The sequence below is a fragment of the Pinus tabuliformis genome, chromosome 1_1 (genome assembly GCF_031772625.1).
Source record: "Pinus tabuliformis cultivar Carrire ecotype Pingquan chromosome 1_1, CPIR1, whole genome shotgun sequence".
In the NCBI taxonomy this organism is placed as follows: Eukaryota; Viridiplantae; Streptophyta; class Pinopsida; order Pinales; family Pinaceae; genus Pinus; species Pinus tabuliformis.
Window position 1 is genome coordinate 634380095 of NC_142297.1, and position 14498 is coordinate 634394592.

The window sequence follows — 14498 nt, forward strand, 5'->3', positions numbered from 1 at the left end:
GTTACTTTTGTGATGGGAATAATATTAACCGGTACAGGCACTTGCAACAAAATAAAATTAGGAGCAGTTTAATAATTGAGTGAGTTTGTTTTGTTTGTTTAATATTGTATGAAAGTAAACGTAATTATTTATTAAGACTTAAAAGTATTGGGTAAAAGTGAAAGGTTGCACTTTACAGGTCACCTGTTAATTATTTTAATTGGCATGATTTTTTTTAATAACAATGATCAGTCAATATGCATTTGTGAATAATAATTAAAAATAATTATTCTCTCAATTAAATTATAATAAATTTTCTCATTTTATTAAAAAATTATAATTAATTAAAATAAAATATATTTTTAATATATAAATAACTTTAATATTCTGAAAATATAAAGAAAAACACTCTATTTTATGAATTACATAATTTACCATTAAAAAAAATTAAATTAATTAAACCAGTTATACTAAATAACATCAGGAATTTTCCGAGGATGTGGAAATGAAATTTCCATTTTAATGATATTTCGACCCTGTACTTCAGCAAGTACTAAACATCTTTTCACATGAATATTCAAAATTATCTTTCCTCGCTGGATTCGAAATTCAAGATTATTGCGCGAAGCCTACGCTCCACAATCGCATCAACGTATCGGATTCTTATATTATCTACCACGGCCAATCAAAACTTTGTTGCTTGGTATACAAATATTATCGAAATCTAAGAATTTTATTTTTTTAATTATTAATAGTAATTTTAAAATGTGTTTTAATGTATAAATAATTTTAATATTAAAAAAAAATGGAGTCATCTAATGAGGTAGAGGAATTGCCCGAACAGTCAACAGTGGCTGGAATTTGGGCAAAAAAATTTCAAAAAATCTTGTAGAGGCGGTGTTTGAATCGTGTTTTTGACGGTGGAAATAGATTCAGCACCATCAAAAACATCTAGGACACCTAAAATTTTGAAGTTTAACAACTATAACTTGGATTTACAAAAATCTTCGGTGGATTTTCTCTAAATATGACCAGGATTTCCATAACTTTCCAGTCAACTCCTCCGCCTGTTAGACTACGTGAAAAAAATAGAAACATTTCATTTTTACCTATTATAAAATTAAAACCTAAAATTACTTTAAAAATAATAATAATAATAATAATAAATCATACTAAATTTAACCAAACGAATCAAAACTAATAAATAGAAAGAAAGACCAAAAGGAAAAAAAACTTAATAACACAAAAATTTCTAGTTAACTCCTATTTCTACCTTGTACTTCACCAAAAACCTCTTTTTCACATGAATAGTCAAATTAACCTTTTTTCCCTGGAACTTCTTGGTTATTGAGCCAAGCTGTCCACAATCAAAATCAGATCAAAATGTATCAGATATACTTCACATTATCTAAAAAAGGTCCATCAAATTTGTTGTTTGGTATGGGAGAGATGTCTAATGTTGTGCAAGACCGTACTAGTCCCACCAAACCACCAAAAGTTGAGACTTGTGAAACTAATATTTAAACAAAAATAAACAACATTAAGTGAAAATATGTTTTAATTTATGTCGAAAAATTCCCTAAACATTGACTGGGCCCACAACTGACCATATATAATATCTTAATACTTAAGAGTACAAATCATATTAACCTAACTAGAAAACATATGAAACCATAAATCATTCCAAAATGGTCTATTCTAGAAGTACAAAGTAGCAAAGTAGCAGTCACTTCAACCCCCACTCATCAGAAGTGAAGCTATGTATCCCAAATAAATATCCATACATCCACAAAATAAAAGTGAACCCCCATTCATCAAAATTGAAGCTATGTATCCAAAATAAATATCCATACCTGCACATAATAAAAGTGAATGCATGTCAACCATCATTGTTGTGTTATTCAACATTTAAACCCACTTTGTTCAATAAATGACAACCAACCTAATAACATTTAGACCCATTATGCTCAATAAATGACACCCAACCCATTATATTTTCCATTAAAATAGATCAAAGCACATGGATCAACAAAAAGCAAATTTCCAACCATTAGACCACATCCAATTATATCCAGATCACACATTAAAAAAGAAGTCATTGCAATCAACGTCCATCCTTGCCACCAATTAAATTCAAGTGCAAAAAACTATATAAAAAAATAATAATAATTCAACCACTCTGAAGTTGCATGTTTAACATTCAATATATTCACCAACCCTAAACCATCACACAACATTTGACAATATATTCAACTTAGTTATTTCAATTACAACACATTTTTCTTACAATTTTATTTTCATTTCTCATAGATTTTATTTCAATTCTTACAGTTTCATTTTCATGAAAATATATAAATTTTGTATTTTTCTATATTCTGAATCATTTTAAAGTTGATTGGAAAATATGACACAACTATAATGAAGAGTATTGGCTAGTATGGATAGCTACAGATGAAAAAGAATAGAACTCGTGCAGATAAACTTGAAATTGTACTGACAATTACAATTGCATATTCTAATTCAAATAATATTTTATAAAAAAGAACTAAACCAGATTAACATCTTAACGAGAAAGTGAACTGTAAAAGTACCTAACCTCACACCACATATGAAACCTCATTTACTGCAAGTTAACTTAGAAGACAGACAGAGTGCATATGCTTCTTGTTTCTTTCTTCTTTAATGCTTTGCATGTTAAAATTTGTATAAATTTTGCTTACATCATTGTCAACCAAATCATGTATAAACATTGACTATGACATGCCAACTCTCCAAATATAGAAGGTAAGGAAATTTGCCCCAATGATTTGGAGTTGATGAAACATTATGCAAGCACAGTCGATGATGCTTCTTGATGACATGGTTGACAACAATAGAAGGTAAGAAGATTCCTAAGGAACCTTTAAATAGAGAGAATAGTTCTTGTTGTGTAGGATAAGGGAAGAGAGTGTCATATCTATTAGATGGTTGGATAAGGGCTAAAAGAATTTATGTAGAGCAGATTGTCTAAATCATGAGAAATGAATTGCACTGAATAATGAACTTAAAGACGTATTGCAATGAATAATGAGGTTAAATATGTATAGTAGCTTTCCTTTGCACTTGTACATCAAAGTCTTGATTGGAGGTGCAATCCATTGCAGAATCTAACATTTGGGCAATGAAACACTCAGTAACTGGTTTGGAAGACTTCTTTTGGTTTTAAATGGTATTTGTATTCGTCTTTGTATGGAATTCTTCATACTTTAATATGTTGTGTGATCCATGAATTAAATTGATAATGAATAAATTATGTTTATAAAATAGTTATGTAGATAAGATTGATGACATTCTCCTAAGTCATGCTTGTGATTAAATCTGAGTGTAAACAAAGTAGAGTGCCCCTATGGCCAAGGAAGGCTCTGGGTACGTGAGAAATAAATTGGAGGATTGCAAAACGACATGAATTACTTGATAATACGAGTTGGTTCCTTCTTAAAACATTTTTTTTAGAGGATTACTTAAACCTTATAAACCTGATAAGTGAGTTTGTTTCTTAATAATATAAAATACATCACTGTTAGTTCTCTCTCAATAACATAAAAGACATGACTATTAGTTCAATTATTGATTGAAACAACCTATGTTAATGCCTAGGAGATAGACACTATTTTAAGAAAACCAAATAGATAATAATGGATGAGGGGTTGACTATATAGATCATTGGCAATGCCTTTTTGAACAAGGAAGGTCATTTCTTTATTTATTTTGAGATATTACATCTTGGATGTTATTTTTTTAATTAGCTTAGCCACATATGTCATACAGACATGGAGGTTCATCCACCTTGGATTGAAAGACCAATTCACTTATCTCAATGCACTAACATAATTTTTTAATATATGCAAAACTTTTATTACATTAAAAAAAATCCCACATCTTTGGCTTGTGACATTTAACCAACATAGACAATAACCCCCATTATCTTGGTATGCACTACAACAATGACTTCACCCATTGGCCACACTATAATCTACTTGTTAACTCCACCCATCTCTCACCTATAAGTTGCACAAATAATTCTATAAGCATGAATCTAGAACTTGTAAACTAAGCCATCAAATATCATCAACGGGGTCATTGATCCACTTGCTACTACCACTACCTTGCTACAAACATGATGTGTAGGGGGGTGCCTTGCATGAGGGTACACAGAAAGGGGCTCAATGCTCCCTAACAAATTACAATATTCCCCCAAGAAGAAGGGGGGCAGAGACAACTTGCCACCCCTGAGTTAATTTCAAGGACAAAATTTCAAGAAGTGAAAAGGTTGCAAAAAGCCCACACCAAAGGGCATAAAAATTACTAATTGAAATATAAATAGTTTGAAATTAACAAAACTTATGAAAGGGACGTAATTTTTATAAAGAGATACCAATAAATATATGTATTATGGGCATCCACATGCCTATCAATAGAGGCATGTAAAATTAGTAATCAAACATTGCTCAAACATCTTTTACTCTGTAAAGAGAACATGTAGATAAGTCGAATGTAACCTTTATAAGGAGATACCAATAACTATATTTATTAAGGACATCAAGATGCTTATCATACAAGGTATGTAAAATGACTAATCAAAATTAGCTAAAACATATTTGTCTGCAAAGAGAACATGTAGATAGTTTGGATGTAACTTAAAAAGAGATATCAATAATGATATGTATTGCAGACATCACGATGCCTATCATACCAATCATGTAAAATTAGTAATCGAACTTAGCTCAAACTTATTTTTCTCTGCAAAGAGGACATTTAAATAACTCATGCTCTAAAGAGGCTCTAGGTCAATGTAGCCCCAAATAAGAGAGATACATCTACAACATTGTCTCCAATTACACGAAACAGGAAACAATAAGAAAAGAGTTTCTAGAAATGGAAATATCTAGCGTATAGTATCGAGGAAACATGAGGTAAAAATCTTAATAAAATATACTAAAGGAACAAACCCTAAACCCTAAGGAACAAAGGAACAAATGAAAAAACCCCAAACCCTACAAGAAATACTTTATAAGCTACAAGAAAGCTGACAAATCGTAATAGAGGGAAAAATTCATAGAAAACTTAAATAGAGGGAAGAAATTCACAATTAATTTAAGTGTTGCTTGATTAATTTAGGGGAAAACCTTCAAATTCCAAAATTCTTAAATTCCAGACAGGGAAGAACTTTCAAATTCCAAAATTCCAGAGAACAACAGTGCAACCAAAGCTAAATTCACAAATTCTAGATAGAAAATTGAAGTATTGAAGGACACAATAGCTAAATTCCCAAATTCCAACAGCAATAGTTCAACTAGAGATAAATTCACAAATTTCAACCAACAAATTTAAGTGTTGAAAAACACAATAGTTAAATTGCCAAGTTCTAGATAAAAACGGTACAACTAGAGCTAAATTCACAAATTCCATAAAACAAATTTAAGTGTGAAGAACATAATAGCTAAATTCCCAAATTCGAGACATCAAATTTAAGTGTTGAAGAACATAGTGGCTAGTAGGATTTAGAATCCTACTTGGAGATCCGCAGAAGCCACCCACATTCCCAAATGTCCCCTAGATCTCTCCACATTTCTTCTACAACAGCCACTTGCAACACAAAGTTGCAAACACAGGAACAAATTAGAATTTGGGAAAAAACCTAAAAAAAATTGAAAAAAACGCGTGATTTCGCAAAGTTACCTTCATTGACCTCGAAACCTGCATGTTGACAACCGAACTACATAGAATCTCCAATTGTCTCCTTCCCAAACAGCAGGGCGAGAGGATGAAATAACATGGCAGGGATTTGTAAACCCCCGATAGTGCAGAACAAACAACAACATCAAGAACCATAAATCCCCCTCGAAATAGGTCAAGAAACCACAACATCAACCCTAAACTGAAGATCATAGTTCAGGGAAAAAGGATCGAAGATCAAAGTTAAGGGAAAAAGGATTGAAGATGCATCCTTACAAAAAAAAGAAAAATTGGATGGTACAATGGCAACCATTGTACCATCAAGTTCTTTTTATTTATTTTTTTTAGGGTGAACCTTTGATCCTTTTTTCCCTAAACATTGATCTTCGATCATTTTTTCCCTAAACTTTGATCTTCGATCCTTTTTTTTTTTTAGTTTCCCTCCTAATCGAGAGCTCGGTGATAAGCCCTATCTCAAATAGAGATAGGAACAAACATGCGATGTCAAGCGTGGTCAAGCAAGCACAGGATAAACCCTAAACAATGAAAGAACCCCTGCAAACAACCTCGCCCAGTGAGCATTTCCAGAATGGTGGACAAAGCGAACCAGTATTGAATCTGAGAGGAGCCATCACCAGCGGAGCAGATTGCCCACACACTGGACCTGAGTTAAATAACATGTAACTATGAAGACATGGCATAAAACACGGTAGATGAAACCGTAAACCCCACCTAACAGTAAGTATTTAGTGTAGGGACCTACTGCAACACGTGGCAGGACCCACTGCCCACCCATCGTACGGCATCTATGGTGTCTCCACGTTGGCAAGTGAGGTGGACGGGAGGGAGCATAGGTAATGGCGTCCCTCCCCTATATAGATATTATTCAAATTAAAAATATTGTTGTTTACAAGTTTTTTTCCATGAGAACACTTTTTCTAATAAAATTTAATTATTTAAATATTTTTATTTTTAAATAAATTTAATTTTTCAAAAAATTAGATTTTAAAGTTCTAAAAAAAACTATGTCAAATTTCAACATAGATTTAGATATATATATACAAAAAGGTGCTGACACAAGTGTCATCGAAAACATATATATACAAAAACGTACTCACACAAACATTATCCAAAAGCAAAACACACACACACACACACATATATACAAAAACATACTCACATAAACATTATCCAAAACCAAAGAAAGATTATATATATATATATATATATATATATATATATATATATATATATATATATATATATATATATATATATAGTGACACAAACATTATCCAAAAGGAAAGAAAATGCAATTAGCATCAGACCTCACATAGCTAACTCACCTTTGTATCATCATGAGATGACATTAGATGAAAGCACCCATTAGCGGGTAGATAGGAAATATAAGAAATTAAAGCAAGTCCCATCACTAACTCCTCCTTGTTTGGAATTGATTTGCTAGTAAAATACTCAAGATCAGCTCTTGGAGGCTTCACCCATAAGCCCGTAGATAGGATATAAGAGCAATGAAGGCAAGTCTCATCACCAACTCTGTCCTCTGGAGTTTTGTTATTTGGAATCAATTTGCAAGTAAAAGACCCCTGTTCAACTCTTGGAGGCTTCTAGGCTTCACCCATAAGCCCATAGATAGGATATTCAAACAATGAAAGAAAGCCCCAACACCAACTCCGACCTTTGGAGTTTTGGTGTTTGGAATTGATTTGTTAAGGAAAAGGCTCCTGTGACTGTCAACACCTATATACATAGGGCAACAATTATCCAGTTCGTTGTGGGGCAGTTAATAAGCTCATACTTGGATCTCTACAACAAATGTACTTTCTTAAATTCAACAATGAGCATAGGCTAGATAATTGACATACTTGTCTATAGACCCTTTTGACGATTAACGCCTATGTATATAGGACAACAATTATCAAGTCTGTTGTCCAGTGTGTTATGAGACAGTTAATTAACTCATAGTTGGATCCCTACAACAAATGTACTCGCTTAAATTCAACAATGAACCTTGGCCAAATAATTGACATGCTTGTGCATATACTACCATTGCACTTTAAATGCCACACAACAAACTAAATAATTGTATATTATACGCACTTGTTTTAAACTTCAACCAATAAGCTCAACAATTATCCAGTTTGTTGTGAGGCCATTAATAAGCTCAAAGTTAGATCCCCACAACAAATATGCTCACTTAAATTCAACAATGAACCTATGCTAGATAATTGCAATACTTATACAATGAACATAGGCTAGATTATTGCAATGCTTATGCATACCAGTTGGGCATTAAATGCCACGCAGCAAGCTAGATAATTGTATAACATGTATATTATACAGACTTGTTTTAATGTTGGGCAGCCAGATCATGGTTCAGGAACTCAAACAAAGCTACAATAAAGATTCGTTAATCAAATCTTGATGTATTTTTGGTGGATTTGTGAGTAGAAAAACGGTGAGCTGAAGGGCTGCATTTATCACATTCCCATTAGTTTGACATTAAATTGAGTTAGATAAGGTATTGTTTTTTATCTAGCAGGTTTTCTAAAAAATTATTGGATTGGGTGTTTTTTTCCTTAAAAAATTTGATAATAAAAATGTTTGAATTTTATTTTAATAGTGGAAATAGATTCATAGACACTCACAATTTGAAAACTATACCTAAATTTTATTTTATCAAAATCTTTCTTTTAGGTACAAATTACGACCTCATTAGACTAAGCGTTTGGATGATACAGGTGTCAAAAGCTTTAAAAAAAAAATGGATGGTCGTGATTCGAAATATAAGTGTACCCCACGACGTTTGATTGATTGGACTGAACGTGGAATGACTGCCATAGACCATCCCAACCTTACCCGCCTAAGATTCGTCCTTCCAACTTCTACCTCCACGACGATACTGTACACTGGCATGCGTATATCTGCACTACCCTGCACATACCAACCTCATTAGACTAAGCGTTTGGTTGATACAGGTGTCAAAAGCTAAAAAAAAAATGGATGGTCGTGATTCGAAATATAAGTGTACCCCACGACGTTTGATCGACGTTTGATTGATTGGACTGAACGTGGAATGACTGCCATAGACCATCCCAACATTATCCGCCTAAGATTCGTCCCTCCAACTTCTACCTCCACGACGATACTGTACACTGGCATGCATATATCTGCACTACCCTGCACATACCCATGTGCGTTGATAATCATCCATAGGACCTGCAATTTCTGGCCGAATCTGTTCAACACGAAGACAAGGTTGGAAAACCTGTAATTTTCCTTGAACACTTTCTTTTTGAATTCTTTGTTTCAAGAACATGCTCCTTGGGTATAGTGTTTTAAGTTTCTGATTTCTATGTCAGAATATACGTTTTTAGAGTTAGATTATCTGTTGTTTTTCTCGTAAAAAAAGAGAACACAACTGTGGAATGCGTACAGTTTTTTACGGAAGCAACAACAAGTGCCACGGTATTTCTACCTCGTGGCTTACGTTAAGTTAATCCTTATATGGAAAAACAGATGTAAATTGTTCTTTCATTTTGTAATAAGCTATTTCTATCATTGCGGCTTATGTAAACTATTCCTTATAATGGAAATGCAGATATATATTGTTCTGTATGAGGATTTTAATGTGATTTGAGTGACATACTTGCTGGCTATGGACACTGCAGCAATGGGTAGGATGTTCTAGCTATCACTATCCGTTTTACGCTTGAAATTTGATGAAGCACATATACTGTATCCATGGAGTCCTGCAAGGAGCCGAAACGATTGTTGGATTTGGAATTATGCGCTGGAGATCAACAGGAAGGCTCACAGAGTGAAAGAAATCGAGTTGAGGCCAGACGCCAGCGCACAGCAATAGAAGATACTGAAGGAAATTTCGAAGAATTTGTTGTTTTAATGAATAGAATTCAATATATGAAAAGTAACCACATGTACTTCAGTATCTCGGAGGAGAAATCAGTCCGGGAAGGGTTGGATATCAAAGTTATCAGAGCTAAGTCGTCATGCCTACCCTCCTTCGAGTGGGAAGACTTTAGTTTTGATATGAAGAATAATCCGAGCACTTCCGAGGCAAAGGGAAAACAAAGGAATCGATCTGTTACAGATCATAAAACGGATTCTTCTTCTGATGCATGTGACAGGTGCCCTGCTGAAACGTTTGATCTGAACGTGGAGGCCTCATTAAACATGCAAACACTTTAGGGTTACAAATATTTTCTTGAATTTTAAATGGAAGTCTGGACAGCTTTAAAGTATGTTAATATATTTGAAAAATCTACAATGGGGCAAACAAAAGTCAATGGATGAATTTGCACCTATCATAGCTTCTGTTTCATGGGCAGTCTTCATATACCTTTACATTGATATTAGACCCGGAAAAGTAGAATTTTATATACCATATGGCATACATGTGACATGGGCGTAGATAATCATCGGGCACACAGAGGAGCAGTATTTTTTTGGTTAAATTGCTACAGTTTTCTACATATATTTGAAATGAGGTTTTCTTTCGTTTGAACACCAAGCTTCCCTCATGGAATTGTGCATTTCTTATGCAGTGCTGTATAATTGGCATTATTTACTTATCCATTTAACTGATTTTTTTTTACAGCCTCACGTTTCTTATATTTTATGTATTCGCATTTCATATGTGAACATAGTAATCATTGAAAAGTCAAATGAGTTTGAGTTTCCATTCATTTAGAGTTTTCAAAAGCATCAATAAAATTTAACTTCAACATTCAAAATTAATGATTTTCAGTTATATATAGTCTTATTTATGGATTTTAGTTATATGAACTCTTATATAAAGTCTTATTTTCTGATGTGTCGTACAGGCTAATTTATGTGCACTATATTTTATGCGTTTCCTTTTAACTATATATTTTAATAACTTTTACTTAAAGTTAATAATTAAAATAATAAATTTAAATCAAATTTATATATATTCAATAATTTGAATTTTTCAATCTGAAAATATAATTAAAAAGCACAGCTAAGCTAAACAATAAAACTGTAGACGATTTAAACTTTTCCCTTTTATAGGATTATCATCATCTCCACAGTGAGTGGTTTTGGGTGCATTTTTCTTCTAAATTTTGCTCAAAATTCATGGATGGTTGCATCGTCCTTTATGAATGGTTAGATGTTTAAGTTTTCACACTGCGTAAGTGATTTATTATCTGCACACTTACCAGATTTGAATCTCTAATGAGATATCCCATTTTGATCTTTTAACGAGGATTTTGTTTCAATGGGCTGGTTTAAAATAGCATTTTTTTTCTAATTTACAATTCCAGTGAGTTAAGATATAATTTTAACTAAGGGAGTTAAGTAATTTTTATGATAAGGATAGAGTTTGACACATTTTTTTTTAGCTCACTAGTCACAATAACCACCGTTATGTGTTTTTTTCTAAATTCTTATTAAAGTAAAAATAAAATATTATTTCAATATAAATGTAAAATTAGATATATTAAAAAGTAAAAATGAATATGCATAGTTGATTATCTTTAATTAAAATTGATACAAAGCATTATTAATATTAAATTCACAAAATTTGTTGTTAACATTACAATCTAATGTGGTAAAAATAGTTCACTCATCCTAATGATAAATAAAATATTTCAATGTCCACATGACTTAATGTAATTTTATATATTAATTGATTTATGTCTATATCAACTTCATATATATCTACATAAAGAAAAAAAAAATGTTAAAAGAAAATTATTTTAATGTTGTATATCATAAAATATTTAATGTCTAAAAAAGTAATTAAAAAATAAAATTGCAAATAAAAATTGTAAATACTTCGTAATAAGAACAAGGCTACAAGTAACATAATCTCTCCCAAACTAGGATGTGTATTTAATCTGTTTATTTGTCTCTTATGATAAAATGATGCATTAGAAAAAACATGTTAATAGCCTTAACTTCCATTAAGTTGTAAAACCCTCAAGCCATATCTACCTAAGTAACCGGCCAACTAGGGTAAATATGCTATGGGAGGCCGCTATAATGGAATTCAACCTCCTAGGTGACCTTAAGGAAGTGGAATCTACATAAACACACCATACAAACCTTCCACATCAGTAACAAAACTCCCAGGAGCATCCCAACCACTCAGGAAAGCAGCCACTGAGACCAAGTGAAGATTTAAAGCATTAAACCCCAAGACACACCCTTGATATGGACATGCATGTGTGCAAGAGGATCGAGACACTCCCAAAACATGGGTATGCATGCATCTAGGGACTCTTCTCCTCATACATGTGCCACTAACTCTAATATTTGTTCCACTTTTCAGGCTTAGAGCCCAGGTCCCTGCCCAGAACTCAATGACACTTTCATAACTGAAAGATAATAACAGAAGAAGGATACAAATGCAATTACATGAACAAGGACTTGATTGGAACCCAACTAGCCATGATAGACTTTTCGTCAAACATGTCACAAATATGTAATCTACAGGGTTAAACAACTTATCTCAACGTAGGGGTCTCATACTTATCTCAAAATTGCTACGAACAATTGTTCCCTTATATCATTAGCTATGCTATCATCTATTAGGTCATAGATACAGTTCATTCATATACAAATCAAAACATGAGGAGAGTCATACATTATCATTATCATAATACATGCTTATAACCAATATGATAACCACAAAAATATCCAGGATACATCAGCCATAGAACACACGTATAAACCAGTACATTTATACATAAGGTGTCAAGGAAAGAACCTCTTATTAATGAGTGAAAAATCCAACCTGGGATGGGACTACCACGTTCCACCTGACCATAGAGTGGTTGAGCCAAACCTCTATTTAGCCAATCACCACCGTGCCATATTCCAACCATGGATGTGGGAATCAAACCAAAAAGACCAATCAGGGCATCTTGACGCTAAACCACCTAACCCTCATTAATAGAAACTAGCCTTTACCACAATCCACAGCGAATCACTAGACCAACATAGTAAACATGTAATAATAGGCTTTGCCATGATCTCCACTAGATCACTAGGCCAAAACAAGCATGGATGTCGTCGGATTTCTCCACCTACACCGTGAGGAATTTTCCTGACTCCTAGTCTCTCATCCTTTAGCACAATCCATAGTCTGATCCATGGAACATCAGACCCTAAACCAAAACTCTACCCTCTAGGATTTACCATATATCCCGCCATTCACTGACAATGATTCTTAGGCCTACTAAAGGGAAACCACCTTTAGGATTTACCGCATATCTAGAATTATCCTATTAAGGATTCCTAGGCCCACCGAGGGAAAAAACACCTAGCTTTAATGAAACCCACAATTTGGTTTAGGGGTCACTACACTAGTGGATTTACCAAAATCCATAGTATTGTTCAAGGATCATTAGGCTATGTGTTCTTTCTTTCGGAGATCCACGTCACTTAGCCTCAAATACATTCAAAAATCCTACTCAATCAAGAAATGAGAACCCCATCACACCATGGCTATCTGAAAATGGAAAGGCTAGGCTAAAAACATTGTCACACCTATCAAAACCCATACCATAATAGTAAATAACCACATGCAACACCATGCATGCCAAATCTAGTAAGGAAAACACACATGAGAATCGATACCTGCAAAGAATCTTGTTGTAGATGCTTGATCCTACTCTTCTGTGCTTTCTCCTACCTTCGTCTTGCCTTATTTTCCTTTCTTGATCCAAAGCTAAAGTGCTCCAATAAACATCTAAGTGTTAAAGAGTGAGGGAGATAGAGATAGTAATGAGAGAGATAAAAAACTGAACTGACAAAAGGTAGAAACTCATCCTAAGAAGTAATTTTATAAATTAGTCCTCTATTTTCTTCAGTTTCCATTATTTTTCTTCAATTTCCTCCTCACATGCAACCTATAATGTTTCACCTTCCTTTTCTCCTAATTTTCATTATTTTCATAAAGAAATGTGCCAAAATTTTCATTTTGCCTTTCCAAAGCCTTAGCCATTTCCTTTTCTGATTTCCTTAGCTATAATAAACCAATAAATATCCACACTAGGATGTCTTGCCCAACATTCATCTTGGAATATGTGTCCCATCAAAAGTGGTTATTATTTTTCCTTTATCAACTTTCATTAAATGGATTTTTAACCAAGGTTGTTACAGAGCCCCCACCCCTTGGGGACACTGTACTTGGTGCTCAACCACACCTATACCTCAAAAAGACTACTAAAAAGGAAATATACTCACCATGGAGCTTTATAACATAGGTCAATGGAGTTTTTACAATGATCACGCTATTGAGAAGCAACAAACATGATAACATAACATCATAATAAAATTACACCCATACGATTTATTGGAGATTTATAACCTAGCTCATGGAGGTATTTACATCCATATACATATGTACATATATAAGAACATCACTGAATCATATACCAAAACATTAGCTCAACCATTGAATAAGGAAGGATACATAGCCTGCATCTGATCCGTCATCTCCCAGGTAGCTTCATCATGACCAAAGTGCTTCCACTACACTTTAACTTGATCAACTGCTCCGTTCTCGAGCATGAGCGCCTTTTTCTACAATATACATTGAGGTTCCAGCTGGAATTCTCCATCTGGATCCACCTCCAATATAGACCAATCAATCACATGGTAATCATCTTTAACGTACTTCTTAAGCAATGAAACATGGAAAAAATCATGGAGTTTCACTCTCAGATGCAGTGTAAGTTGATAGGCTACTGGCCCAATCCTCTCAATAATCCTAAAAGGTCCACAAAATCTAGTTG

General features: G+C 33.4%; 1 protein-coding gene across 4 annotated transcripts; it reads left to right on the forward strand.

Moving 5' to 3' along the window:
• The first annotated feature begins 8816 nt into the window (after positions 1-8816).
• Positions 8817-10275, forward strand: LOC149214916 (uncharacterized). 4 transcript variants are annotated; one of them, XM_089391003.1, is made up of 2 exons: positions 8817-8970; positions 9314-10273. In XM_089391003.1, the coding sequence occupies exon 2, from the start codon at positions 9457-9459 to the stop codon at positions 9919-9921; it is 465 nt and encodes a 154-aa protein (XP_089247129.1). In that variant the 5' UTR covers positions 8817-8970; positions 9314-9456; the 3' UTR covers positions 9922-10273. The 4 variants fall into 4 exon arrangements, with proteins under 4 accessions (XP_089247129.1, XP_089247131.1, XP_089247130.1 ...); XM_089391005.1 differs by having other exon boundaries at positions 8824-8970; positions 9384-10275; XM_089391004.1 differs by having other exon boundaries at positions 8838-8982; positions 9384-10275.
• Positions 10276-14498: the final 4223 nt, after the last annotated feature.

Excerpts from the sequence above, each read along its gene's own strand:
- LOC149214916 (XM_089391003.1), top strand. The coding sequence starts at position 9,457 with ATGGAGTCCTGCAAGGAGCCGAAACGATTGTTGGATTTGGAATTATGC.